Source organism: Acipenser ruthenus, chromosome 29 (assembly GCF_902713425.1).
Source record: "Acipenser ruthenus chromosome 29, fAciRut3.2 maternal haplotype, whole genome shotgun sequence".
In the NCBI taxonomy this organism is placed as follows: Eukaryota; Metazoa; Chordata; class Actinopteri; order Acipenseriformes; family Acipenseridae; genus Acipenser; species Acipenser ruthenus.
The window spans coordinates 2,551,812-2,579,220 of record NC_081217.1 but is presented as its reverse complement, the minus strand read 5'-3'; the positions used below and the strand labels follow the sequence as shown (position 1 = coordinate 2,579,220).

Sequence of the window (27,409 nt, the reverse complement as noted above, 5' to 3'; positions counted from 1 at the left end):
AGGGAGCAGTGACACTGAAACAGCATGAGGGAAGCAACACCTCATATACACTGATGTGAATGAGTGATATCAAACAAGACAGAGGGGAATCAGGCGGGGAGACTATGAGGTCAAATTGCAACACGGACTGTAAACCTGCTATGGCTTCAACTAATCAAATACGCCCCCCTGGTTGGTTGACCCGCCTCTTGAGTAATAATAACCAATAAACAAACAGATATTTGAAGACGGATCTTGATTGGACGTTCTTTGAACTCATTTTTCAATGCAATTGGTCAGGGGGTGCAGTAGGCGGAATTACAACGTTTTGCAAGTCTGAACACAGGAAGCGGTTGAGAAAAATATGGCAAGTCACCGGCTCGGCGTTGCTGTGTTCGTGTTAGTTGCTACGGCTATCCTCGCGGCCGAATCAGAACCGAACCAGGTCGAGTCTGAACAATTACAGGACGTCGGCGGGAGTCCTGATGCTGTGTTCTCAGATGCAGAAGGAGGTTTCAAAACCGGGGACGGAGCTAGTGAAACAGTACCTGGGCAGGCCGAGACTCCTCCGCACCCGGTGGAGACTGGGCAGGCAGATTCCGCAGGGCGGCGGGTGTCGATCGAGGTGGGATCGGATCGGGTCGAGGAGCCCGTCGCAGATGAAGAGCTGGAAAATCTTCAAGCAGAATTTGATTTGCAGGATGCACCGCAGCAGAGCGAGCCCGTACCGACTCCCCGAGACCACTTTGCAGAAGAGCTGGTCATCAGACCCTTGCTGTCCGGGGATATTTACACCAGTTTCCAGTTCCGCACCCGCTGGGATACAGACCTGCACCGGGGAAAAAAAGGTGATCACATAATATTCAGTAATAGGATTTACTATACTAGTGAAATTAGCTAAGTAATGTCTAGGGGTTTAACCATACATTACTCTTACGAGGCCATACGCTTCACCATGTGCGGGTCGCGATACTGTGTGTGTGTCACGATTATTATTTATTATTATTATTATTATTATTATTATTATTATTATTATTTATTTCTTAGCAGACGCCCTTATCCAGGGCGACTTACAATCGTAAGCAAATACATTTCAAGTGTTACAGTACAAGTAATACAATAAGAGCACAATACATGATATAATAAAATCAAATGGTCATTTAATCAAAAACCATTTAGTTAATAGAATTAAACGAGACACCCCCCAGGTAACGTCATGTCCGTGTGCCTGTATTTCAGCCGTGTTACTTGATATTAAGAAACATACCAGTTCTGCTATTCATGCTTAAACTAGTCTCTATCCCAACCTAAACTTTCAGAATGAAGATTCTTTTTCTGCTCTTGTAACAGTTGCCATGGTAACACACGAGAGGAGAGGGAGCAGTTGTCCCGTCCCGTGTAAGGTGCTAGGGTAGCCCACACTGTGTGATGGGGGTTTGTGATGAGAATTGAGTGAAAAACTCCCTTTTAATCCAAACCTCACTCAATCCAGTTATCCAAATGTTCTAATAAAGAAATATACAGTCATTTACCATTTTCTCTTGTGTCGCATAATATTCCTACTTTGTGTAAGTGGGCACAGTGAATGCTTATGCCACTCAAGGTCATCAGATAGCTGGTAGTACTGGGATGATTTGCTTTACCTTATTATTACTCTGCCACTGTGTTCCAGTGTCTCACTACAGGCTGTTCCCCAAGTCCCTGGGCCAGGTCATCTCCAAGTTCTCTGTGCGGGAGCTGCACATCTCCTTCACACAGGGCTTCTGGAGGACCGCGCAGTGGGGCCAGCCGCTCCTGTCGGCCCCCCCTGGGGCAGAGCTCTGGGTGTGGTTCCAGGACAGCGTGGCAGAGTAAGTAATAGCATGTAGTGCAAGGTGCAGCGAGTTCTGTAGCCAGTGACAGCTGCCCTGTGTGTGAATGAATTCCTTGCTGTGCTGCAGTGTATGTGAATGAACCCCCTTGCTGTCCTGCAGTGTGGACGGTGCCTGGAGGGAGCTGACCAGCGTCCTGTCTGGGATCTTCTGCGCCTCTCTCAACTTCATCGACTCGACCAACACGGTGCAGCCCAGCGCCTCCTTCAAACCCATGGGCCTCGGGAACGGTGAGTCCCAGGCAGGAGATTGGGCAGGCGCTTAGAAGTAAAGAGGGGGACTGATTTTTATTTTTTTTTTCCATTGATTTCATTCCGTGTGCTGGAACAGTACAGGTGAGCCTAGTGATTAGAGCTGAGGACCAGCACTGGGTTGCACAAGCTTGAAAGCATGAAGTTAGAACGTAAAGTGTAATGTGTGAAAGCAGCATTTTAAATTCAGACTGTACAGTCTTGAGGCTCTGTAGGTTCTGTACAGGACGAGCTGCTAATGGGTTCTTGTGCTGGGGTTCAGTTACAGAGCAGCGTTTCCTGCGCTATGCTGTGCTGCCTCGGGAGATCGTGTGCACTGAGAACCTCACGCCCTGGAAGAAGCTGCTCCCCTGTGAATCCCAGGTAGGGATTCCTCTGCACTGTACTGCACTGTACTGGATTGCATTGTGCAGGGCTGCTCTGCGCTGTGCGGAGGGTTCTGTGTGGCAGTGTAAAGCTGCTCCTCACCCCCTGTCCTGTGCCTCTTCCCCCAGGCTGGCCTCGCTGTGCTGCTCAAGTCAGAGAAGCTCTTCCACAGCAGCTACCACTCCCAGGCTGTGCACATCCGCCCTGTCTGCAAGGTAAGGACTGTCTGTTTAATCATGTCACGCATGGTCTGTACCGCCAAGGGAAACTGCAAAATGAACTCCAGAAGAAAAGCTTTCTGCATCCGGTGACGACATCTGTATCTTATGGTGGTGATGTTTATGCTGAAATGCTGTATACTGCTAATGTAAGGACTGTTATGATGATGATTTTTAAAATACGAAGAGAAAAATCACTACATTTTTAGTAGAATCTACTGTTGGTGTTTAATGGTCTTTTAAAATGATCCTTTCTAAGCATCCTGGTTGCAGGGATGTCGCTTGTCTTTTGAAGACCTCTGCACCTGATCTTAAGGAATGGATGACTGCTGTGATGAAGAAGGGTGATGTAAAATGTGGTTGTTTCTGCAGGACTCTGCGTGCAGGGAGACGTCCTGGGAGCTGAGCCAGACCCTGGGCATTGTCTTCGACCTGCACGCCTCGGGGCAGAGCAAGCGAGGTGAGTGAGGGCAAGCAAGCAAGCTGGTGGAGAACAAAGTCAAACGTCAGGCTTTTCACAAAGTACGTTTCCATCGAAGCGCGGTCGTTTTATCTGTTCATTCACTTGGAAGCAGAGGAAGATGCGTGGCCTCGGGATGCAGTGTGTGTGTGTGCTGGGTGCTAATGCTCAAATGGTTTCTTCTCAGAGTGGTCCCTGTTCAAGATGTTCTCTCGCACACTCACTGAGCCCTGTCCCCTGGCCTCCAGCAGCAAAGTGTACGTGGATGTCACTGACAACCCCCAGGTACAGTTTCAATTTATTTTATTTATATAGCGCCTTTCATGCCACAGGATCTCAAAGCGCTATACATGTCGGTTAAAACGGAAAGAAGTATAGTATCAAGAAGTATTAAAATATTACGTAATAATAATAATAATAATAATAATAATAATAATAATAATAATAATAAATAACAATTTAAAAAATCTAAAGAAAACAATTGAAGGAAACAGGAAATTAATAAGAATCGATAAAACACAGAATTAAAAAAATACGCAAATAAAGTAGATGAAAACGGAGCTGTGTATTCCCGTTGTCTGGTCCCTGACTGTGCTGTGTGTCCTCCCGTCCAGGGGGAGGAGCTGTTCGATCTGAGCCCTGCGGTGTCCTTGCAGACCCAGGCGGTGGTCCTGGGGGATCGCAGGACGTTCACGGTGTACGACCTCCTGACCCCTGAGCCGTACGGCCCCACGCGTTCACTGAACATCCTCCTGAAGTGGAGGCAGCAGGTCAGCGGTAAGGATTGCGCTCTCTCCTCTCTGAACGGTATATTTAGAGGAGTAAAGGAATGAATGAGCAGTATTTATATGGGCTGATGAACCACGTTATAGGTGAAACAGTATCAAATACAGTTTTGTTCACCTTTGGTCTGCCTCGTCTCCCCCCAGTGGACATGCAGCGGCCCGTTCTCCACACAGAGCGCTATGTGAGCGGCTACGGGCTGCAGACGGGCGAGATCAACACCCTCCTCTACAACAGCCACCCGTTCCGGGCGTTCCCTGTGCTGCTGATGGAGACGGTGCCCTGGTACCTGCGACTCTACATCCACACCTTGACCGTGCAGAGCAAGGGGAAAGAGAACAAGCCGAGTGAGTGCCCGGGGCAGGGGGAGGGGGCGACGTTGTGGTATTTGGGTATTATTTAGATATGAGGGGGTCCGAACCAGTAGACCCCAATATTGCTGGAGAGTTAAACATGTATGGACCAATGACCACTCTGCTTTTGCATTCCTGCTCAGATGCGGTGTACTCATTGTCCACTAGGTGGGGCAGTGCTTGTATGCATGTGGAAAGTGATTCCTCCACTTCAGGCTCTGGAATGCATTGTTTTACACACTGCCATTTAAATATGTGAGCTAAGAAACGCATTGCTGGTGAAGAAATCATTTTTAACAGAAGGAAAGAAGTTCATATAGTTTCTGTGTCTCAAGGTTATATCCACTACCTGCCCTCGAAGGATCGACAGCGCCCCCACCTGTTGGAGATGTTAGTGCAGCTGCCCCCCCACTCCGTCACGAAGGTCACAGTGCAGTTCGAGAGGGCTCTGCTCAAGTGGACCGAGTACACACCTGACCCCAACCACGGCTTCTACGTCAGGTGAGACCCCAGCTCCCCAAATTCTCCTCAATGCTTGTTTGTTTTTTGCGGATTGCTACCCTGTGAATGACTGCTAATGATTCTTACTTCTCTCTCGTTCCTTTCCCGTGTAGCTCCTCAGTTGTTAGCGCTATGGTGCCAAGCGTGGTTGCCATGGATACCAATAGCACAGAGGGGCGCCCCCTGTTCACCACCCTGTGAGTATCACAACCGATCCACTGAACGTTGTAGGAGTTTTCAATGATTTTCTAGTGAACTCTGAGAAAAGCAGCTGGTGTGAAACCTTGCGTTTAATAAAGCTGCGTGTTAACGGTGTGTATGTGTGTGGCTTGGTTTGCAGGTTCCACAGTACAGAGGAGTCCAGCTACTTCATGCGTGTGTACAGCGAGCCCCTGCTGGTGAACCTGCCCACCCCGGACTTCAGCATGCCCTACAACGTCATCTGCCTGACCAGCACGGTGGTGGCCGTGGGCTACGGCTCTCTCTATAACCTGCTGACCCGCACCTTCCAGGTCGAGGAGCCCAGCGGCGGGCTGACCAAGCGACTTGCTAACGTCATCCGCAGGCTGAGGGGAGTACCGGCGCTGTGAGAGGGGCAGGGGGGGGGAGAGAGAGAGAGAGAGGGCCCCCACAGACTCTAACACATTGAGCAGGGCACTCCCAGTGTGCTGGGGCACAGGGGAGAGGAGAGGGGATCCGTTAATAACATACACAAATGTGCAGCTCTGCAGCCCACTAAACACAAGGCTAGTGTTTTCTGCTGATGCTGCTAGATGATTGATGGACATTTACATTTGTTCTTTTACCAAATGCTTTAAGTCTTTACATGGGGTGAAATTGCTGGAAGAAAATGCCCCTTGCTTTAAAAGTAGCCTTGTGTTTTTTGGGCTTAAGATTTTTGATGAAAATATTAGGACAAACCGTTTGTATTGTATTTAGAAAAGTTATACAAGAAATTCCCCAATGACACATAAAAATAATGAAAGTACAGTTAACCCTACTCATGATCAGTCAGCATTTCAAAGGAACATGTTAAACATATAAACAAACAAATCAATCAATAACAACAGTCTGTCCTGGTAAGAGGTGACTGCTAACATAGGGTCCACTGCACTGTATCGTATTCTTACACTAACTCTGCTCCAGGGTGGTTATGAGCGGATTGCTGAGCGTCAGGGAGGAATGCTAGTGTTATTACCTCAGCTGTGTACACAGGCAGCCTCTCCCTGCTCCTCTGTGCTGTGAGATCGACAATGTTGTAAATCTGAATACTTTACAGGGAAACTTTATTTTTCCATGAACCCAATGCCTCTGTGGCTTAGAGTAAATGCAGCCTGACCCATTCTGTTGGCACAAGTGTAAACAGTATATGCCAGTTACCCTGTGGAGCTTGCATACAGGACAGGAATGTGCTGCATGCTTCAATTGTTTTTTTTCGGTGTGTGATTTTAATTTCATTTGATAATGGGGAGGGGTATTTATACTTGAAATGTATGTGAGAGGGGGTGGGGCTGTTGAGTTTGTTCTTATGTGTTTTCAATAAACCAACAACTGAGCCCTTTGTTTTTCTCTTACTCACAAGCTCTCTGTGTTACATGCATTCTCACACTGTCGTATAGAATCGTGGGTCTGGACCATTCTTTATTATAAAGCTGACTCCCACTGCCAGAAGTTCCTTGTCTGAGTTTAGATATTGTAGCGCAGACTTGTGCTACAATACCCCTTGTGTTTGATAACCTGTGTGGTGTGTCAGAGCAGTGGCTTCATGTTCTGGAAACAGGTCACCACTAACAGTCCAGTAATGGCAGTAGTTGTAGAAACCCTTGTTGCTGTCATAACGTACCCCAGCGCAGTGTGATTGTTCTGTGCAAGCTCAAGGAGCTCTTCCATAAGCCCTGCAGTGCCTCTCATTTCAGACTTCAAGACTGCCAAGGCAGGAGGAGAGAGCTGCGTGCAGAGGGAAAGGGAAAACATTTGGCAGAGCCCCCTCGACTGACCGCACTGTCTGGCAATGCCGACTGACCCCAACAAAGAGCAGCGCAGCAGGGATGCTGGGAGAACAAACAACTCCCCCAAGCAATCTGCTTACAGTTTCCTGTGTTAGCTTTTCTCTTGTATTTCAACTGGAATACATGGTTTGCTTGGGCAGGTCGACTGATGTGTATGTAATGTTGCATAAGTCATGATTAGCCTTTTAAGATGCAGGATTTTATTAATAGATTACTCAAGTTAACTTTGATAACCCCCATAGTGCATAGGTGTACCCTTTCGTGCATGGTAACCTCGTATAGGCACGGATTAAAAAAATCTCTTCGAGTCTTCATTGGGGACATATGGAAAATGCAAATGCATGATGACCTCCTATGAGGATGCCATTTTTCCCCATATAAAGCAGTGGGGGGAAAAAAAATTGAAACAATTGTCAATGAAAAATATATTAATATTTCATGCACTAAAGGGTTAAACAAAGCACAGACTTGTTTTCCTATTTGTAATACGCACTTGCCATACTTGTTAAAGCCCTACTGGGGGATGTGGTTTTTGGCATCTCGAGCGGTTTGGTCCCAAAGCTCGTGCCACTGAACAAGGCAGCAGGATCACAGCATGCTGTGCTGGTGCTCAGCTCCACTGCTGCCGAGCCGAGAGGGACCAGAGACAGAGCTCTCATTCACTGGAGCTTCTGAAACACAGCGTGAGTCTCTACATTCCAGGGGACTGTGCTAACATCGAAACTGACTCACTCACTCTCTCTCTCACACACACAGGAATGTGTGCAGCTGCTCTGCAAAAGGGTCTAGACGCTTAGGAAAACATGTCGACATGTTTGAAAAGGCTCTGGAGCCTCTTCCTGTGGGAGGGAAGGAGTGAGAGAGGAGGGAAGGGATGTTTTCAGAATAACTGCTTCCAGCTGCCCCCTGGCTCTGAACAGACTTGGGAAACGATAGCTTTTAGGGTAATCTTAACCCCAGCTCGGCGCAGTGGTTCACACTCTTGAGTGCTCATTTAATTGTGCCAAGTTGCTTCATTTTTCACACAGAGAAAACGCAATTAAGAGAGCACTAACACTCAGTTGCTTTTCCTGAATGTTTCAATGGAAGACAGGAAGGGATGAAAATGTAAGGCTAACCAGGCCGTTTTATTGGTTTGAAAACCCGATACGTACACATTGCACAACATGAGAGAGAGTTACCAAACGAAGGGTCAAGTATAAAAGGCAGCCTGCTGCGCGGGGCTGTCCGGCGGGGCGTGGTCAGCAGGGCTCACTGCAGGCGTGGCCGCAGGTGGTCCGGCAGCACTTCTGCTCCTCGGGACACTCCCCGTCGTGGTAGCAGAACTCGGCACACATGTGGGTTCCCTTGGGGCGAGCACAGCGGCCTGGCTTCACTGGGGAGACAGGGAGGGTTACAGCACAGTGCTCCCCTTAGCAGGCTTCAGTGTAACATTGCAGTGGTCTACAACTGTACCTACGAGTTTATGAGTGAGGAATACTCTCCCTGATGCTATCAGGCAGGCACAGCATGGGAGGCTTTACAGTTAATTAAAGGAAGGACAGTTAACGAGTATTTGGTGTAGTCTCCAAAAACAACAAGCCTGCCTTCCACTTCAGTAAGGGCCAGCTGCTTTTAAGCAAGCACACAGGACGCAAAATGCGCCAATGCTATAGAGTTTACATCTCAATGCGCTGTTCGACATACACTTCCCTATCTCTCTGTGCTGAAGATGTAGTGCAATACATGACCCTACCTGTGTATGGCGCTGTGCACTCGTGCCCACAGCCATTGCTGCAGCACTTCTCATCCTTGGGGCAGTCGCTGTCATCAGAACAGAACTCGGCACACATCCCGGCTCCGCGCTGTCTCCGTGGGCAAACACCGGGCTTCGCTGAAACACCCAGGCACAGTCACACTTACACAATACAGTATCAGTGGCTTAGAGGCAAAGAGCATGCAACAACTGCTATGTAGTGTATTGCATACGCCCTCCCTTACTGGAAACTCTGAGTATCCCACACTTCACAACTCCCCCAATCTTATTAGGTGTTTCCTTACTGAAAGCAGGGGGCACACATACAGCTCCACAGGCGAAGACGCAGCACTTGTCGTCCCCGGGACAGTCTTCATCACAGACACAGGCCCGCTTGGAAGGGGCCACCTGCAGCTTTCTGGGACAGTGACCCGGCTTAACCACTGTGGGGGGGTCAGAAAGAACCACATTGTCAGCTGCCATGAGAGGGTGCCTGCAGCATTGTATGCAGAACCATCTCGAGGGATTTCAAATACATCTAATCACGAATCCCAATGGTGTATGACACAAGTATTATAGGCCCAATCTGTGGCTCAGTATATAATATGGTTCTTTATACAAACTAAGTAAATGTACATGCCAAGGCAAACAACCTTTCACCCCAGTCACGCTGTGTGACATCACTGTAAGGAATTATTATCTGTTTGTACCACAGTAACCAGCTGCTTCCATCAACAGCAAGACTTCCATTTGTCTGTGGTTTTGGGGTAGATGCACGATTCTGTTGTTTATTTGTTTGAAGTTGAAAGCTGAAGGAATGCATCCACACATGCACGGACGCACGCACGCATGCACACACACACACACACACACACATATACACACACACGCACGCACGCATGCACACACACACACAGGCACATACACACGCACTCTAGATGTCAGACAGTTTAACAAAACTTGATCCTTTCTCCAACAGTATTATCTGAGAACAAAGTGAATGCATTGTCCAAACTGCAGTAGCTTCCACAGCACCGCTCTCAGGTAACTGTTCTGTTCTCAAACACAGTGATTGGCTTCAAGTCTGAATTTTTGAGGTCTGCTCAATTAGCCAGATGGTGCTAGCTGCACTCAGCCAAGTCAGCTAACACAGCAGCCTATTCACTGCCGATCCAACAATGTGCTTTTAACTAACGTCTGCGGACCAAATAAGAACACGTAATTGATCTGGGAGAGCTAGAGAATTGTGTTGGTAGAGCTGCGTCACAAGCACAATGCCAAGAATCGTAGAACACTCGGAAAAAAGCTGCGCAGTGTGATTCCAGTAATGTTAGAACATAATTCTGAAAAGCGAGAGAGGCAAACTTCAGACCGTGCAACGAATAACTAGCATTGGAAATGGGAAAGGAAGCTTGCTGGACTGTCATTAACAGCTTCTTCATAAAGTGGACAGTGACTGAGAAGATAAATGAACATGAATCACATACTGGGTCATATAACTCTATATCCTTCGCACTTAGAGAAAGGGCTCCTGGTTCTTCTATACAGTTCTTCACTAACGAAATCAGGGTTCCAGCGAAAGATCAAAGGAACAGTATGTAGAAAGCCCAAAGTGTATCAGTTTTCTCAAAACATCCCCAAAACAGCATATCTACGAAAATTAATTGAACAGCACAATACACAAAAGCACACACACACACACACACATATATATATATATATATGCGCATAACTACAGCCGCTAGTAAAAGTATGTGAGTAAAGTCACAAAGTTATTATTATTATTATTATTATTATTATTATTATTATTATTATTATTATTACTCACGCCCGCCTAGGCTATTATTGAGTAAAATAAGTGTATCTTACCTGTAGAGTTGTGTCCGGTGGCAGCGGCTAAATCCAGCCATGTCCCCAAAGCACAGAGAAGCACCAGCAGAAAGTAAGTCTCGTCCACCTTCATCGTCTCTTCTGCCAGCTGAGCTCGATTGCGTTGAGGGAGTAAAAACCAGCTCTGGAAAACGGGCAGAAAGAGAGGAGTGGGGGGAGGAAGCGACCAGGCTTCTCCGTCCTAGTGTCTGCCCTTTTACCGTAGTCATTCATTTTCATCCTGCTCCTCAAATAACCCCCGGGTTTTGTTCCAACCAGTCATCTTTTTTAAAAATTTGTATATAAGAACAAATAATTCCTGGTTCAAAGACAAATGAGGGCAGTTAAGGAATTCCGTTAAAATAATAAATAATAAAAAACAGGCACATAACACGAGACCTCCGCCTCGTTAACATATAAAAATCGTGTTCGAATGGAACTGTATACACGAAATGTTTTACTGGTTGCTGTTTATAAAAAAATAAAATAAAAAAAAAACGTGTCTTCACAGTTTAGTGAATATTACGCTTTTGTCTGTAAAGTTGCTAAGTGCTATTAAGAGTTAACGTCCATTTGGGATTATTGGTTCACTTCCAAAATGTAAAAAAGCCATAGCAACAATTTCCTTTAATGCTTCCAAATTATTTTCCCCGTAAAGGAATCTTCTGCAAAAACACAATTAAGTTAATAGCAGTTTATGCTGCCATCATTACAGTGTTTCGTAACGGGTATGTTGTTTTTTTTTAAAACATAGTATTACAGAAAAACATAGAGCAGAAATGCAACATTATGAATAATGCCTTTATTGATTAATAAAACAAAACATGAAAAACACAATTGCGCATATCATAATGCAATAAACCTGATAACATGAGTGTAATTATTGGTTACTAAAAGATTATAAGAATGTTTTTTAATGAATAATGATATACAATAACGATTTTCACTTTGACCAGAACAGACTTAGTAAATTGAACAGCGCTATCTTGTGTTCAATCTGTTGAATTGCAATGAACACAAAGGGGTGTTTGTGGGTACCAGTCTCCATGGGAACCATTCTAAACAAATGCGGTTCATCAAGTTGAGCAGGCTGAACGAGATGACCCTGAAAAGCGATACCCCTGCAAAAGCAGAACCACATTTCCTAGATAAGGCAACTACGATTACAGAAGCCGACACAGCACTCCTGATTATAAAACAGAATTGCATGTTCCGGGTGCAAAACTGAATGTTCATAATCCAGAAAAAAACAGATTTCTGCTTCCAGAATACAGGACTTCAGCTTCATCTTCAGGGTGCAAAACATTAAAAAGCAGCGTACAGGAAAAAAACCAAAAACACATGTTGGGAATCACAATCCTGGCACGTGACAGGGTCCCGTGACCCCTGAGCCGATCACATGACGAGTTTCTTGCCCTAATCAACATGGCCGCGTCTATCTCCGGAGAGAAATTTCACCAGAAACTTATGGACCCCAAGCCGGGTACTGACACCGGTGACCCCGTGTCCAAACCCGACCTGCGCAGCGTCCTGGTAACCAGTGTCCTAAGCCTGGAAGAACTTGATACCGACCTGTACAGGTATTCAAGTCGGAGTCGGTCTGTCCGCTTCATCGAGACTCGCTTCACACGCTGTTTGAAACGAGGCGCACCTGCGTGCCCTCTTTATAATTCATGAAGGATGTTATTTAGATTTGTATGCACAAACACGCATTCGTATTACAAAACAATACAACACATACGTTACACAACATATCTACGCGTTTGTTGTTGCTGTTACCGATAGCTATGTGTGTTTAACTGTTATATTTTAGCAGACACAGCATGACATCTGTTCTGTTTTTGATGTACTAAGAAGGCTAATTCTTGTAGCTACAGATGTGAAGTTAACTCGAGAATTGTGGACCTCACAGAGCTGAAGGGAAAGCAATAGACAGTATTCAGAAGCCGACAGTAATGTATATCATATATCTGTGTTTGTAATTCATTTATAAATGGGGGCCACGCCATCTGTAATACATGCAGCATATGTAATAATTGTCACTGAAGGTGTGTGTTGTGGGTTTAGATGCATGCGTGTATAAATGTCAAAGTTATATATTTGGGGAATATGCATCCATTCTAAGATTGCAGGTCTGTTATTTAAAAATGTTATTCAAATGTTTATATACAGGTATATAATAATAATAATAGTAATAAAGTGGATGTTGCACCTTGTAATGGATCACAGGTGTGATGCAGAAAGCCTTGTAATGTATTTATATCTCCAGTGTGTTCTCTTCCCTCAGGGGAACTCACCACTGGGTGCCCCGGACTAAGCGCTTGTTCGGTGGGCAGATTATTGGACAGGCTCTCGTTGCAGCAGCCAAGTCAGTGAGTGAGGACGTCTGCGCCCACTCCTTACACTGCTACTTCGTACGGGCAGGTGAGCCCTTCCCTAGAGATCCATGTGCCACTGCTTTCCTTTTGTATTATTGAATTTCTAGAAAATATAGCAATAATATACAGTGTGTGTGTATGTGTGTGTGTATATATATATATATATATATATATATATATATATATATATATATATATATATATAAAGCATATTTAAATGTGATTTGTATTTCACATGATTTTAATTAGATTTTTTCACATCATAAAGGTTCATTTGAAGTTAATGGCTCTGTAAATGGCATAGGACCTAAAACCTAAAAACCTAGCTTCAAATCTGAACCTGTGCATGTAGAAATCATAGCTGGTCTCGTCCTCCTTCTGTACCGTATGGGGTTTCAAGGCGGCTCAAGAAAGTCAGCTTTGTACCCTCTGATGCCACTTCCCCAATCGCCTGTCCCACACAGGAGACCCGAAGGTGCCCGTTCTGTACCAGGTTGATCGGACGCGCGATGGGAGAAGCTTTAGCGTGCGTTCAGTGAAGGCTATTCAGCACGGACAGCCCATCCTCATCTGCCAGGCCTCTTTCCACCAATCACAGCCCAGCCCTGTGCAGCACCAGTTCACCATGCCGAGCGTACCTCCTCCAGAAGAGCTGCACAGCGTCGAGGAGCTCATCCAGAAATACCTCAGGTGTGAACCATGCATGTGTGACAGAGGGATTACCTGCAATGCCATTTTAACTGCTGTTTTATATCCCCTTTTATTGCTCTGACAGCCCAGTCTGTGCATTCTCTACAGAAGTGTAGTGTAGAGGGTTGAATGGTCATGTGGTGTGAATGGAATGAGAGCAGCTGCTCATTCCCAGAATTGAGGGACTGCATAGACAAGCTCAAAGTAGAAGCAGAGTTAGGGAAACATTATTACAGGGGTGGAAATAAGACTCCTGTTGCACAGCAGGTTCATCCATTCCAGGTTTGAATATGTGATTGATTAGCCCCAGTGTATAGGTAACAAGGTCAGGCGTGTCTTATTAAACTCATAGTGAAACCAGCACTGCATCAAACTGCTTATTTCAATCCCTTATACATGTATCTCATAAATGAGTGAAATGACATTTTAAGCTACTTTGTCATGAAGTATTGTTCTGTCATGGTGTACCTGTTCTGCACCTCAATCAACTCTGCCCTGGATTTTGTTTCAGCGATCCAAACCTGGCAGAGAAATACAAACTGGGACTGAATAACCTGCTGGCCCAGGAGGTGCCAATCGAAATCAAACCCGTGAACCCACCTGATATTTACCACAGGGTGGCAATGGAGCCCAAGAAGCTGTTCTGGGTTCGAGCCCGGGGACATATTGGTAAGGAGCAGAATGGGTAGTTGTTCAGAAATGTTGCAGTATAAAATGACAACTTTCATGAGTTCACATAGTCTGATCCCTTGGCTGACCGCGCCCTCTGCTGTTTGCTTGGCAGGTGACAGCGATATGAAGCTGCACTGCTGCGTTGCTGCCTATGTGTCGGACTACTACTTCCTAGGCACAGCACTGCTGCCCTACCCCCAGCATAAGACACACTTCAGCGCCTCTCTCGACCATGCAATGTGGTTCCACAGCTCCTTCCGTACTGATGAGTGGATGCTGTACGAATGCGAGAGCCCCTGGGCAGGTAAGCAAGGACCACTCTGTCCTCTGGTTTCACAGGTTTGCACTACGTGGTGTTACTAAGTATTGAAATTCCACTGCTTTGCTGTTCCGCAGGAGGCAGCAGGGGATTGGTCCAGGGGCGGCTGTGGAGGCGTGACGGAGTGCTGGCGGCCTCGTGTGCACAGGAGGGGGTACTGCGAGTCAGGCCGGTGCCCAGTCAGAGCAAGCTGTAGGTTCTTTGTAGAGGGCAGCTGTGGAGTCTCCATGATTCACATGGGCATCATTCCTCTTCTGTCAGTATGGTAAAAATGCTGAAATTGATTCCAAATCGACACAAAAAAGAATACTGATAAAGTTCATATTTGATGATGTTTTTTCAACAGTTCTGTAAGTCTGGCTATGAAGTCAAACGGGTGGTTTCATCTTTAATCCTGGGCTACTCTATAACATTAGGGAGTCCAAGATTACAGCTCTCCGTGTCTTTGAAGCCAGTTACAGGTTTTAAACAACTTGAAGCTGTTTGGAAGTTTTATTCACTTATAGTTATACTAGTTCTAAAGACAACCAAGACCCTTAAGAGATCGATTCATCATTTCACATGATCAGAACCAGACTGTCCTCATGACATTCCTAGTTAGAGTTCTGTTCGGGGCTCCCAGCTGGTGTGACACAATATCTACCCCTTGTATTGGGCTTACTGGTTTCTGTGAACCCCACAGTCACAGCAGTCGAAATCGATCAGCGTATTTGCACGCTGTGAGTGAGGAGATCGCTTGTCGTAACCAGCTCTGACCCTTCCCTGGGGCTGTTGTCCACTCAAATCAACATTTAAGAGCAGCAGACTCTTATCCAACAAGCACAAGCGCGTTCCGTCGCTTGATTCATGAGTGTTTAGAAAAGAAGAGCTGACATGGAGGGGGCTGGTACACAGAACGTGTCCCGCTTGTCTTAGAAATAGGACATGTTACAGTGGAGGAAGTCAGGTTGGTTTTCAGTCACTTCACCTGTGAATTGCACGAAGAGCTGCTCTGGGGTTTATTGTTTAAATGATGTAATCTAAATAAACGATAAATCTCCTCAAGTAATGCAGCATGAAAGTAGATTGTTAAAATGTAAAGCCCCCTTTTTAAGGTTGAGGGGCATAGCGATTTGTTTTTATGTTAAACACAGTTCTTTTTTTTAATTATTAAGGAATAAATGTATAAAAATGTATTGTGACCCTTTGCAAAACACATGCTAAATGAAAAGCAATAAACTCCCAACATGTCTTATATGTTGCCCCTGTCACTTCTGTTACTCTGATCTGAGGTCTTCAGCAAGTATACCACATGATCAGAGCCTCTTGTACAAAGAGACTGAAATAGACGTCTTTCTCCTTCCTAAATCACCGCCTGGGTCCCAACCGGATTCCTGTTTTACAACAGCAAGGACTCTCCTGGGTTTTCTGGTTTGTTAAATTAGGAAGAGGACCTGACCCCCTCCTCCCCTCTAGTCTGTTCCAGGAAATGAAAGGGCTTCCACACCATGCTGACTGGCTCCAGGCAATGTGGTTTTCAAAACAGAGTAATACCACAAAGGCTTGGGTCTGCTGTTCCTCACAGGCTGATGAGTCACTGCTCCTCGTAGATCAAGAACATTTCAGTGAGGTTCATCCTGAGGGGCACGTGACTCATGGTGCTGTCTTCGTGTTCTCGTTATTTGTTCACTTTCACTTTCTAAGCTTCTTCCACACAAGAATACGAATGTTTCTCACAGCCCTCTGCATGAGTTTTGGTATTAGTACACTATTGTTTAAACACTGTTCCCTCTGGTCATACCGAAAGTAATGTTGAGCAGCAGCAGTGAAAAAAAAAACCAAAAAAAAACACAAGCTAGAGTTTAAAAAGATATTTATTTGCATTAAAAATATAATTTCAAAGACCAGTTAAAAAGGTGACTTTACAGACAATTTATATATATAACTAATTCCACAAATAATCCACGTGTACAGCTAATTATACCTTAAGCAGCATTACTGCCTATAGTAAGACATGACAAAGTCCTACACTGCATAACTGAAAAGGCTGGTAGGTGCTCCACTCTTGGGGGAGAGTGAGTGGTGTAACTAAGGCTTTAGTGTAACAGCAGCCATGTCGACTGTGGCAAGCGGAGCACTTTCCCCTCACACTCTGGTAATACAATATACGAGTTTCCATATTTGTGAGCACCAGGGCAGCAGCTTGGAATGGCAGACACAGAAGTAGGTATAGCACCCTGCCTCAACCCCTATTCTCAAAGAGAGGGTGAGCTTTATTTCTGAACTAGTAACCCTGCCTCAAGGTCTTTAGTGCCAAGATCTCTGTCTTCTAAAACCACAGGACAGATATGAATCTCCGTTCTCATCGAATGCCCAGGCCACACCAAATCCTATAGCTGTACACATGACTAGGCCACAGTACTGTTAAGTTCTTAGTTCTTGACACCAATGTCACACGCCTTCTCAGCTTTAACTCACTACTCTTGGGCAAGTCTGCCTCAAAAATGTTCCTCCCTTTAATCCACTCAGTTAGTGGTTCCCAATCCTGAACCTCCTAATGGGATCTATAACCAGTTCAGGTTTTTTGCTTCAAAACATAAACATCATAATGTATAGTTTTGTTAAAAAAAATGGTACAGGTGGTGTTGGTGCAGTTTTACGTGTATAGGAAAACCGTGAAGATTTTAATAAACATACTTGTCCCCAGTTGAAAGGAAAACCCAGACTTCTTTGATACCAGGCCTGGGGATCAATTCCATTTCCTTTTCCTCATCAATTCAAAATTCCAATCCCAACTTGACGTTAGATTTGGAATTGTTTAAAAGGGAATGGGAATTGGAAATTGATTTTAAAATGGAATTGGAATTGAATAAAATTAATTGACCCCAACCTTCCTATCAGTCTCCCAGACAGTCACACGACTAACAGACTAGAGAAATTGCCCTCAGCGATGGTCACGCGATTGCAGTAGGAACCAGACTTAAGCCACGTCGCCCCCCTTGTGCCTGCCTCCCTCACTCCCCTCCAGGCTTTCCTTCACCAGGTACTCCTTCAAGCTGGGCTGGCTGCCCGCATCCACCCCCGAGTCCTTCAGCTGCTGGAGCTGGGACTCCCACTGACGCTTGTCCTTGGAGACCTTCCAGGACAGACGGACAATGGCCTGCAGCAGAGGCACCAGCAGGGGGTGCTGCTGCTGCTGCCGCTGCAGTGAGGGGGAGGTCAGGTCCTGGAGAGCCCGCTCGCAGTACTCCTGAGCCTCCTCTGGCTGCTCCAGCTCCTGAAAGCTGGCTACCAGGATGGCCAGCGTGAAGATCCAGTGGCCCTGCGGCCGACAGCCCAGCTTCTCCTGCAGGCCCAGGGCATTGAGCAGGCAGCCCACAGCCTCCTGGTACTGGCCAGCCCTCAGCAGGCTCTGTCCTGCCTGCAGGTCTCCCAGGTAGAAGAACTCCAGGAACAGCGGGGCCCGGCGCAGCTCCGCCAGCGAGTGCAGGTGAGTCAGGTACTGCTCGAAGGCACGGCTGCGCTTGGCGATAGTCTCCGCAGCAAAGTTTCTGCGCAGCTTCTTCCTGGGGAAGGCGATGCCCCGCATCTCGTCCCCGTAGAGTCCCCTCAGCAGGCTGTGCAGGCGGTTGAAGTCCGTGTAGCGTCGGGTGATCAGCGACGGGGTTTTATCAAACTGACCCGACTTGATCACGTGGATGGTGTAGAGCTAAGGAAGAAAGGGGGGAATTAAATGACTCGTGGTCAGCCGCCATGTTAAATAAAACGATTGATTTGATACACTGATTTTAACCTAAAGGTTTTTTTTTCTTTTTGAGAATGTATCCCTAAAGTCTCATGAAGTCGTACGGCTCAACAGTCAATCTTGATAACAGAATTTTTGGAGCAGGAGGATACACCAGCATACCACGAGGAATCACCAGTCTTACAATATTATCCAAAAAGGTATCATTTGTTGTGAAGTGGAACTCTACTCATGGACTCACCACATACTTGGAGGTCCCCTCCTGCACCACACTGGCGTCGGTCACCTCGAACAGCAGCCTCTCAGGGATGCTCCGGGTCCGGCTCTGCTTCCAGCTGTCCTGCAGCTGTTTCGTCAGCATGTTGTGGGCTGGTGGTTGGCAGGCCGGGCTGCTCTCTGCAAAACACCAAAGTGGATCAGGACACCCCAGTTCATCTCATCCCTGTGGGCTATTCCACTCCAGGTTTCTGTTTCTAATCTAACCAACACTCATTTTTATCCATTTCTTCTAACACCCCCACCATCATATATTTAGTCAAGACAAAGTTTCAATTAGAAGCCATTGTTGATGCAAGACATTTTGCTGCACACACAGATGTCCAGCACCTTTATCAAACTTAGCTCAAAGTTCACTTATTGGAATATTCAAGTTTTCCTGTCTACATTTTCTGCTGAAAAAGAGAAATTATTAGTGAAACTTTGACTGCACCTAAAGCAAAGTTACAGCCCAGCTTTCTCTATAAAATGGATTTTTATTGGAACAGATTGATGTGAAAAACAGGAAACTACTACAGAACATGAAACTATTGCACAATGGGACACCCTCTAATGGACCACAACTCGATTTGCTCTTTTTCAGTGTTAGGGCAGAAGTAGCTTGTTTAATTTGGCCATTATTACAAAACATCTTCCTATGACTGCTCCCTTTTTTCTTTTTACTTCTTTGTTTTGTCCAATGAGACAAGGTAAGGCAGCGTATCGCTAGCCACCCTGCACACTCTCTCTCTCTCTCTCTCTCTAGAGAGAGAGAGACTGGGTGAAGCAGTACCTGCGCTCTCTGTGCCATTCTCTCCCGAATCCTCCAGGACATCCGAATCGCTGTCCAGCTCGGAGTTCTCTCCCGGATCCTCCGACTCCGGCTCCTGCTCCCCCTCGAAGCTGAGAGTGCCGCTGAACCGCGAGGACAGTCCCTCGGTGTCATCGTCCAGCTCCGAGCTCTCGGGGAAGTCCTCCACACTGCCCAGCTGGGGCTGCAGCGTCACCTCCCTTAAGAGGGTGCGCCGCAGCCTGTGCAGAAACTTAGAGGCCATGCCCCCGGGCCAGCACTGTACACAGAGGCAAGGTGAGAAGCAGTGTCCTTTAACTTCCTAAACTGTACACTTACTCTGTATACACTATGGCAAACAGTTAGCCACATTCTAAATGTTCAACACAAGGCTAGAGTTTAATCCTTTCATGCATGGCAACCTCAAGGATGCTCCACCCCCCCCCCCCCAGGCTATTTCAAGGTTTGGGGAAGTAGTGTGTCCCAGTGATCAGAGGGGAGAATTGGGGAAGTGATCTATTGTTGCTGAGCAAGGTTTACAGAGTATTAGAAGCAATGACACATACATCTCTTCCTTCTGTGAGCCTTGGAGCCAAGGGACAGGGAGGTGTCAGAATTGTTGTGATATATATATATATATATATATATATATATATATATAGTTACCCAGCCCTGTACAGTACTGTATTTTTGTGAGTGAAAGTCTGGTGCTAGTTAATTTAGTGCTTACCTATCTATTCCTTACCATTCTTTCACTATGCTTGATTACACTTTGCTATGCTTTTAATATGGGAAACTTCCAAAGGTAACGCGTAATTGGAAAATAAAGCTCAGTACTTTGCAATAATGTGTTGCTGTGGTAGTCTTCCATTAGTTAACGTGTAATTAATTACGTGATCCAACAAAAACATTCTGTATTGTGCTATTGATATTCTGGACGTTATACATACTGTACAGATTGTCAATTAAATCTGTGGGAAAACGTCTTGACCTTCAGGGATTTTCCATCAAGCATCTGATGATGGATCTGAAGTGAAACACTACAGCACAGCTCAAAGATGCAGTGCCACATGAGGTTTTAATAAACTAAATATTACCAGGAAAACAAATAGGCAGCTTTAAAAATGTTTATTCCCCAAAGCTTGCAAGAGTCACTCGTAACCCCCGTCCATTTAGGGTCTGTAGTTCTGAGTGACAGAACTTCAAAGAGGAAAGCCAAACGCCAATACGTTTCTAATTAGGTAAAGTGCGAAGCTGCGTAACTCTGGTGGTGAGACTAAAATAATCATTTGTTAACTGAAATGGTAAAATATTCATCGGTTAGTTATACAGTTTAATAGTATTATCTTAAACGATCATTGGACACTGCAGCTTTTAAGTGAAAAGCAATATTATTAATGATGTTTTTTAGTGAAACGTAAATCCGTAGTTAGCTACGCTTGTTATGTTTGTATTTTTTTTAATTTGTTTATTTTTTTTTTCGATCAGTCATATCTAATGTTAATATATAATGTTCACAACCCGCCGCCGGGCAGGTGACGTCATTCCTTTATCAAAACACAACAGCAGGTTCGTATATTACTGTACTTTCAGTAGCAACGCAACTTTAAACGCGCTGCGGTTTTGAAGTGTTTAACTCGGGGTTTGTAGGGTCTAGGTAACTAATAAATTCCACTTCTAAGTACATCATTTTAAAAGTAACTATTTTCCTGTGATCCCAATGTAATGTGGCATGTGTTGGAGAAGTACTAGTGAGGCCTACGCGGCTATGTTTGAACGAAGTGATAGCTGCTTACTACTTGACCAGGCTTAATCATTTGCATTTCAAAATAAAATACCCCCACCCCCATTATTATTTCTGTTTAGTAAACAATATAGATTTTTTAAAAACCAAATAAATCCAAGTAAAATTGTTTGCAACACACCCTCGGGTATGTATAATTAAGTCATTTCAACCCCCAACCCCGTTACAACATACTGTATTATTAATATGTATTCATTTACGCCCGAGACAAATTTTCCAGAAATAATGCAATCATGCAAATAACTATGCGTTCATTTTAACAACCGAAGCCACGCTGCACTGTCGAAAAGGGCACACAAATAATACATACGTTATGTTCCTCTCACTGTAAACAAACAACGCATTTAATATACAGAAATAATAATTCCAACTTACTTTTCTTCTGTCGATGACGTCAGTCCACGGCTTTTTTAAAACCGGCACGTTTGGTTGTTATTTATTTATTTCCTTTTCCAGCGCTGTTCGCTTTTATTTTATGCACCCGCAATAGAAAGGTCAGTATCTAATTCTTCGGTGGAGGGTTTTGCACGGTCAAGTGTAAACGTTTGACAAAAGAAAAAAAAGTTTTCCTTCATAAAACTAAGATGGTTGCAGTTCAACTATCCAGCGCCGACCCGACCTGCGCCGCCCTTCTTCCCTTGTCAGCGAGACAATCAGGCGGGGAAGCCAGGAACTGGGAGATCAGGGTTGAAGTGGAGATATAACAACGGGCTTTAGCACAGAGTAAGGATAAAACTAGGCTACAAGGGCTAACAAAACACTACGATGATTATATTCATATGCATGCTTTGTTTTTACGCTAAACAATTTATACACGAATATGCTTTAATTTTGAACAGTTTTTTTTTATGTTCAGACAGAGGTTGCACGCGATTTTCAGTTGTACGCAGTGTGTGCACCGCATTTACAGGAATATGATTGCTGATTTCAAATGTTTAAACCAGCTAATGCAATTTGGTAGTGTGTGTAAACCAGTTTCACAGAAATTCAGCTGTGTCTTCAGTACACAGTACCGGTAATTATTTATTAGTGTTCCTAGTGGAAAAAAAAAACGGTGCTATATCGAATTACGACTAACTTGAACAGCTGTCTCGTGTTGCATTAATCTAATGTTATCTCACATTGCAATGAGACTGACGACTCTGCAAGTCGAGGTTTGGTGGTCCAGTGGTTAAAGTAAGGGGCTTGTTACCAGAAGGTTCCAGGTTCAATCCCAGCTGAGGCACTGACTCACTGTGTGTGACCCTCCTTGTGCTCCGTCCTTCGCATGAGACGAAAGACCGAGGTCCTATTGGAAGTGACTCTGCAGCAACAGTTGTGATGCATAGTTCACCCGCCAAGTCTCTGTAAATCGCTTTTGATAACAGTGCCTGCTAAATGACTAAATAATAACAAACTACAGTCTTTATTTTATTTTTTTGCTAGGGGGTGACAGAGAGACATGTGTATACCATGTATTTACAGTACCATGCTTTTTTTGTGCATGTATTATTATTATTATTATTACCTTGCTTACCTGTGCCTTACGTGATTAAAATGGATACATCCTTATTAAAGTTCTCTAGGCACCACGATGCAATTTATCACTTTTTAATACTGTTCTTTTTACCATTGCAATATGCATGTTAAAGCTTCGGTCTGATAGGACTGGGTAAACTGGGTGTGGTGCATAATCTGAAGACCTTCCACTGTAGCAACTGAACTGTGCCGTGCACGGGGCAGAGATGCCAAAACCAGTTAGAGCAGCAGCTGCAGAACCTTCATAGTGAAGACTAGTAAAAGCTGAGCTTCCCATGTGACTCCATGTACACTTGGACAGTTTGTGACACTTCAGGCTTTTCAACTCACGTTGCAATGCGTTCTGGTATGCTTTACCTGTCTCAGGTACCTTTCACAGCAGGACTACACTTACCAGAATGCATTGCGGTGTGCGTTGAAAAGCTTTTTATTTTGTATTTCATAAAAGCAGGGGGAACGGTACATACAGTGTATTTCACAGTGCTATGGGAGTCTAGCTGGGTGTGATCACAGTGTCTGATGTTTAAATGTGTTTTAGTGATGTACGGGAGCCATTATAACAACAACAGGATATCTTTGTCTGCCAATCAGAAAGCCCAAAGCCCACTATTCAACGACTGAATGAATCCCAGAATAACTAAAGCCTTGATTACCAGATTATGTGTGTTCTGATTTGCTATTCAAAGAACTGCAAGGTAGTGTTGCGCGAAACAATTTTTCGATGATTCGGAGCAAGCTCTCACAGGCGAGGGCCAGTGGGCTAACTTACCATTCCAAGTGAAACAAGCGAAGAAACAGCTGCCTGGATTTGTGATGATTGATGCTTGTCTAAGACTCTGTGGAGAACAGCGATCATCTCAACTCCAGACAGCTGTCTCTTCACTTGTTTCAGTCTGATTGGTAAGTTATCAACACCAATGACCCTCATGGGGCGCTTAGCCGAATAATCGAATCATCATTTCCTGCAGCACGACTACAAAGTATATTAGCCCACGAGACAGCCCAGTCCTCAGAGAAATACTCTGACTGCTCCAATGTAATCCTCACATGCCTAGCTGGGACATAGTGTGTTGCAGCTGTTTGCGGAGGAGCAAAGCCCCCCACCACCGCCCGACTCTTACCTTATTTAGTTGGGAGCGTCTTGAAGGGTGTCTCAGCTGTTTTTCTAAGAATAAAGTGTTGTGACCAGAGGAGATGGAGAGGCACACCAGGTGCTGTCTGTCTATCAGAACAGGCATGTGGGCCTCCCTATAAACCCACCCCCCAAAATGTGCAAAATGTCTAAGACTTTTGCACAGCAGTGTAAATATAAAAAACATCATCTTTAACTGGTTACCTTTGATTTGAATAAATGGTGGGTACCTTATGGGTGCATGTTCAAAGAAAAACTGTTGACCATCATATTCAAAAAGAGCATGCAAGGTACAGTCGTTTTCATGTCCTGTTTAAAGTTTAGTGATGCTGTGCATATCAGCACGGTGCGATACATTGTGATTTACCAGCCTTTCACTCTGCTTTACTACACTTTGCTTTTCCAATGGTAATGTGCAATGCACGTTTGTAAAGGGAGTTTAAACAGGTCATTGTGAACCAGGTGGCACAACAGGGAGGAATGATGCAGTCAAACACAATGACACTTGTATCAATAGATCCTGCTTTCTGTGAGGTCTTGGTGTGACCTAATGCACGTTTTGTTCAAATTGCAAAACAACCTAAAATACCCACAAGGTCATAATTTTATAGCAGCCGTTTAATATTTTTTTAATTGTATTTAAATTGTTAATGCGTGTTGCTTTGCTCCTTTGACTACACACTTTAACCTTGATCTGTTTTAATAATATTGCTGTTTGCAAACAATGCTTCTTATTTGAAGCACTACAGCATGTCATTCTTTGGAGTCAATGACAATGCGGTAGGGAAAGAACGGAATAAACCGTGAATCAATCATTTAGAGGATCTGGGCGCCTCAGCAATGTGAGCCGATTGAATTGCAGCGTGTGAGTCTCTGTGCACACGAAGAGCTTGTGATTCAGTGACTGAACGCATTGCTTTGAAGGCAATATCTTATTGTTTACAGGCTTTGGGTTTTTTTTCCTTTATTGGCTCGGATAGCCCCCTCCAGACTTGCTATTTTGGGCTGGGTATATTTATTTCATGAGCTAATGAGTTTCTTTTGGTCACCCAAAGTGATTGCAAGAAGAAACTCTTAGACTACAAAAAAAAAAAAACAGTACATTGCCTTTGCACGTAAGAGAACAGCTGGGTCCACTATGTGAGTGAGTGTGAGTGTGGGTGTGGGTGAGTGAGTGTCAGTGTGGGGTGTATCACTGTAGAAGACATTGTCTAGGACAATTGCTGGATTCTGTAACATTGGAAATGCTTATCATCCAAACTCCAAACAGTAGTTTGAGTCACAATAAAATCCTGGCTTCAACACTCCCCAGCTGTACAATTACATAATCATTTCTCTCTTCTATGCTATATATTACAAACTAAAGCTGAGGGAACACAAAGCCACTTTTTCAGGAACAGCGGCTTGAAACCTGGTTACAGGTGACTTAGTTTGAGGCAAATTTGCTGTATCAAACCCCAAGCTTTCCCTGATGTGCCACGCAGTGGTCTGAAACCTAGTCTCCTGAAACCAAGTTCCAAGCCACACAGTGGCTTCATGTTCCCTCAGCTAGTCTGATATGCTTTCTAGAATGTATTGCTCGTATTATAGGTGTTAGAGCATGCTTCTGGCACGTGGAATCATGCATTTAGATGACATGATTAACACCTGTCGCATTTGAAAGGTTATTTGATATCCATGAAATAAAAAGGCTTGTAATTTACAAACACCACCACTCCTGTTGAGAACCACAGTCCCCATAAGATCCCGCCAAACATTATATAAGGTAATCAACACCGGCTATTAATCACAGTGATGAGAAAATCATCTCAAAGAGCCATTTATAGGGGTCCAGGCGAGACCTGCTTGTCACTAAGATTTAATGATCTGGCATCTAGAGTATAAACATGGGCACAGAAGCAACTTGCCATAAAAATACAGCGTCAGTAATCATAAAACTTTCAGGTTCCAGAATGTAATGAATTTACTGGCATGATAATATATTAGGAATAAGGCTCCAGCGGGCTCTTTTTTATCAAAGCTTTTTAAACCGTGTTTGCAAAAGAAAACGTCTTTTCAACAATCCCTGACTCTGAAGCTGTTTCTTAACAATGTTGTACCATTACTGACATTCTCTTTCACAAAAAAAAAAACAGGATGGTGCATCCTGGAGTAAACTACTTTGAGATTAATTTGTTACCTTTCCAGAAAGAAACTGAGAAGGGAGAATGGCAGCAGTTAAGCTGCAAACTTCTTGTTCTGAGCAGGCAGCAGAAAGTGATAGCTGTTTACAGCTCTGTGGCCCTGCTACCCCTATCAACAGCTTACTGGTTCTCATTCAACAACCTCTGAAGGAAGAGCTGGGACCGGCTTGTTCACACTCCACTGAGCTAAAAAGTCTCCGTGTGGACTTATTGAATAATACCCCATTCGCACTACTTATATAACGCATGACCATGACCAAACAGGATTGTCAACGACGGGAATAGCAATCACTTAGGCAGTGTGGATTATTGCTGAGGTTGCGCTATTCAGAATAAGCTGCAGAAAGTCATGGCTTAGCTGTTGAATATCTCTTTCAGTTAAACAACCCACGACTTGGCTAATTGTGTATGCCTAAGTGATTGTATGTGGTTTGCGTAGACACAGAAACTCAAGCACATGAAATACAGGTAACCTGATTTCCTTTACCTGGCTTTCATGTCCAGGACCCAGCAATGCGTCCAACACATCTGTGCATCTTCTGGGCTAGGGGTGTACAGTCAGGGCGTCCTTCTAGTCCAGGTATTTGTAAACGACTTAATTGAACCAGTGTTTGCATGTTCTTTGTTAAACGTGTGTGGATGCTTCAGATGCAACAAAACCCATTTTTATTTCATCTAATTTACTGGTAGTTCCCTTCTCATGAATTTAGCTGGTGTCATTTTGAAATGTTTTCGTTGCAATTACTCGGGGGCTCCAATTGTGATCCGTCAGGCTATTGCACGCTGTGGGCTGAGCTGGTGTTTTCACATTCCTGGGACACTGCAAGTTCAAGCTCACCTGGTTAAACTCTCTGGAAAGCAAGCTGTAGACCTGGACTGGGAGTGCTGTCGTTGCCTACCCTGTTAACAGCTGATGCAGCTTATTTTTGCATTTATCCATGTCTAGGTTGGCATTTTGCAGGGTTTTCAGCTGGTGATATTGGTTCAAGAGCTGGTTATGCTGGACAATTGATAGGTGTCTACTAGCACTACTGAACGCTGCTGAAGACAACGCATACAGTTTGTATCAGCACTAGCAGGTCTTCTGCACTGGTGTTGTTTCATTGTACCTGCCTGAAAACAAACAAACAAACAAACAATAGTTTTAAAGTAAGTAGGTTTCCTTTGGACCAAATTTGCCTCCTTTAATCAGCATTATATAACTATATAAACATATTTTTACATGCATATATACATGCATACATATAATACTGTGTCTCTATACATTAGGCACCCCCCCCCCACCCCACCCCACCCTCGTGAACATTACCAGGCTGCCATATGCTGTGGCTCCTCATCTTAAGACTGTCAAAAATAACCTGCCAACATCTTGAAATTTATTCTTTAAATGTCATTGATACATTGCGTCCTGTCCTTCAGCTAAATAAGGTTAAATTGCCTGTGCTGCCAATCAAATGACATGTGGTGCAGGATAAACGTGACGACCTGATTGGATGCCTGCTGCCTGAGCTGGTGCTCTAACCCAATCCTGAAGATTTTGGGATAAACT

The 27,409-nt window shown here is 44.6% G+C and overlaps 4 protein-coding genes across 7 annotated transcripts; 2 read left to right on the top strand and 2 right to left on the bottom strand.

The window, feature by feature from the left end:
- The first annotated feature begins 282 nt into the window (after positions 1-282).
- LOC117433770 (GPI transamidase component PIG-T) lies at positions 283-6,338 on the top strand. The gene is made up of 12 exons (XM_059003978.1): positions 283-827; positions 1,652-1,829; positions 1,953-2,080; positions 2,364-2,464; positions 2,596-2,682; positions 3,058-3,145; positions 3,333-3,430; positions 3,760-3,922; positions 4,075-4,275; positions 4,617-4,782; positions 4,896-4,979; positions 5,123-6,338. The coding sequence occupies exons 1-12, from the start codon at positions 344-346 to the stop codon at positions 5,370-5,372; spliced, it is 2,028 nt and encodes a 675-aa protein (XP_058859961.1). The 5' UTR covers positions 283-343; the 3' UTR covers positions 5,373-6,338.
- Positions 6,339-7,899: 1,561 nt separating this feature from the next.
- On the bottom strand, positions 7,900-10,553 carry LOC117433776 (whey acidic protein-like). The gene is made up of 4 exons (XM_034056194.3): positions 10,396-10,553; positions 8,832-8,969; positions 8,527-8,664; positions 7,900-8,166 (listed from the first exon to the last, which is right to left on the bottom strand). The coding sequence occupies exons 1-4, from the start codon at positions 10,487-10,489 to the stop codon at positions 8,033-8,035; spliced, it is 504 nt and encodes a 167-aa protein (XP_033912085.3). The 5' UTR covers positions 10,490-10,553; the 3' UTR covers positions 7,900-8,032.
- Positions 10,554-11,556: 1,003 nt separating this feature from the next.
- LOC117429194 (acyl-coenzyme A thioesterase 8-like) lies at positions 11,557-15,688 on the top strand. Of its 3 annotated transcripts, XM_059004190.1 has the most exons (7): positions 11,888-11,975; positions 12,267-12,352; positions 12,683-12,819; positions 13,238-13,463; positions 13,975-14,132; positions 14,248-14,439; positions 14,532-15,688. In XM_059004190.1, coding segments are annotated over exons 2-7 (834 nt in total). In that variant the 5' UTR covers positions 11,888-11,975; positions 12,267-12,350; the 3' UTR covers positions 14,651-15,688. The 3 variants fall into 3 exon arrangements, with proteins under 3 accessions (XP_034763671.2, XP_034763672.2, XP_058860173.1); XM_034907780.2 differs by lacking the exon at positions 12,267-12,352 and having other exon boundaries at positions 11,557-11,975; positions 12,665-12,819; XM_034907781.2 differs by lacking the exon at positions 12,267-12,352 and having other exon boundaries at positions 11,562-11,975.
- Positions 15,689-16,289: 601 nt separating this feature from the next.
- Positions 16,290-22,293, bottom strand: LOC117416990 (sorting nexin-21). Of its 2 annotated transcripts, XM_059004091.1 has the most exons (5): positions 22,220-22,293; positions 21,403-21,700; positions 19,227-19,503; positions 18,420-18,574; positions 16,290-18,142 (listed from the first exon to the last, which is right to left on the bottom strand). In XM_059004091.1, exons 3-5 carry the CDS (start codon positions 19,486-19,488, stop codon positions 17,414-17,416), a joined length of 1,146 nt encoding a protein of 381 aa, XP_058860074.1. In that variant the 5' UTR covers positions 19,489-19,503; positions 21,403-21,700; positions 22,220-22,293; the 3' UTR covers positions 16,290-17,413. The 2 variants fall into 2 exon arrangements, with proteins under 2 accessions (XP_058860074.1, XP_058860073.1); XM_059004090.1 differs by lacking the exon at positions 22,220-22,293 and having other exon boundaries at positions 21,403-22,188.
- Between the last annotated feature and the right edge of the window lie 5,116 nt (positions 22,294-27,409).

Excerpts from the sequence above, each read along its gene's own strand:
- LOC117433776 (XM_034056194.3), bottom strand. The coding sequence starts at position 10,489 with ATGAAGGTGGACGAGACTTACTTTCTGCTGGTGCTTCTCTGTGCTTTG. Across the intron at positions 8,665-8,831 it reads ATGTGTGCCCCCTGCTTTCA|CGAAGCCCGGTGTTTGCCCA; the intron begins GTAAGGAAACAC and ends TGGGTGTTTCAG. Across the intron at positions 8,167-8,526 it reads GTGCACAGCGCCATACACAG|TGAAGCCAGGCCGCTGTGCT; the intron begins GTAGGGTCATGT and ends CTGTCTCCCCAG.
- LOC117416990 (XM_059004091.1), bottom strand. The coding sequence starts at position 19,488 with ATGGCCTCTAAGTTTCTGCACAGGCTGCGGCGCACCCTCTTAAGGGAG. Across the intron at positions 18,575-19,226 it reads GAATGGCACAGAGAGCGCAG|AGAGCAGCCCGGCCTGCCAA; the intron begins GTACTGCTTCAC and ends GGTGTTTTGCAG. Across the intron at positions 18,143-18,419 it reads AGGGGACCTCCAAGTATGTG|CTCTACACCATCCACGTGAT; the intron begins GTGAGTCCATGA and ends TTTCTTCCTTAG.
- LOC117429194 (XM_034907780.2), top strand. The coding sequence starts at position 11,821 with ATGGCCGCGTCTATCTCCGGAGAGAAATTTCACCAGAAACTTATGGAC. Across the intron at positions 12,820-13,237 it reads CTGCTACTTCGTACGGGCAG|GAGACCCGAAGGTGCCCGTT; the intron begins GTGAGCCCTTCC and ends TGTCCCACACAG. Across the intron at positions 13,464-13,974 it reads CTCATCCAGAAATACCTCAG|CGATCCAAACCTGGCAGAGA; the intron begins GTGTGAACCATG and ends ATTTTGTTTCAG.
- LOC117433770 (XM_059003978.1), top strand. The coding sequence starts at position 344 with ATGGCAAGTCACCGGCTCGGCGTTGCTGTGTTCGTGTTAGTTGCTACG. Across the intron at positions 2,081-2,363 it reads ACCCATGGGCCTCGGGAACG|TTACAGAGCAGCGTTTCCTG; the intron begins GTGAGTCCCAGG and ends GCTGGGGTTCAG. Across the intron at positions 4,276-4,616 it reads GGGGAAAGAGAACAAGCCGA|GTTATATCCACTACCTGCCC; the intron begins GTGAGTGCCCGG and ends CTGTGTCTCAAG.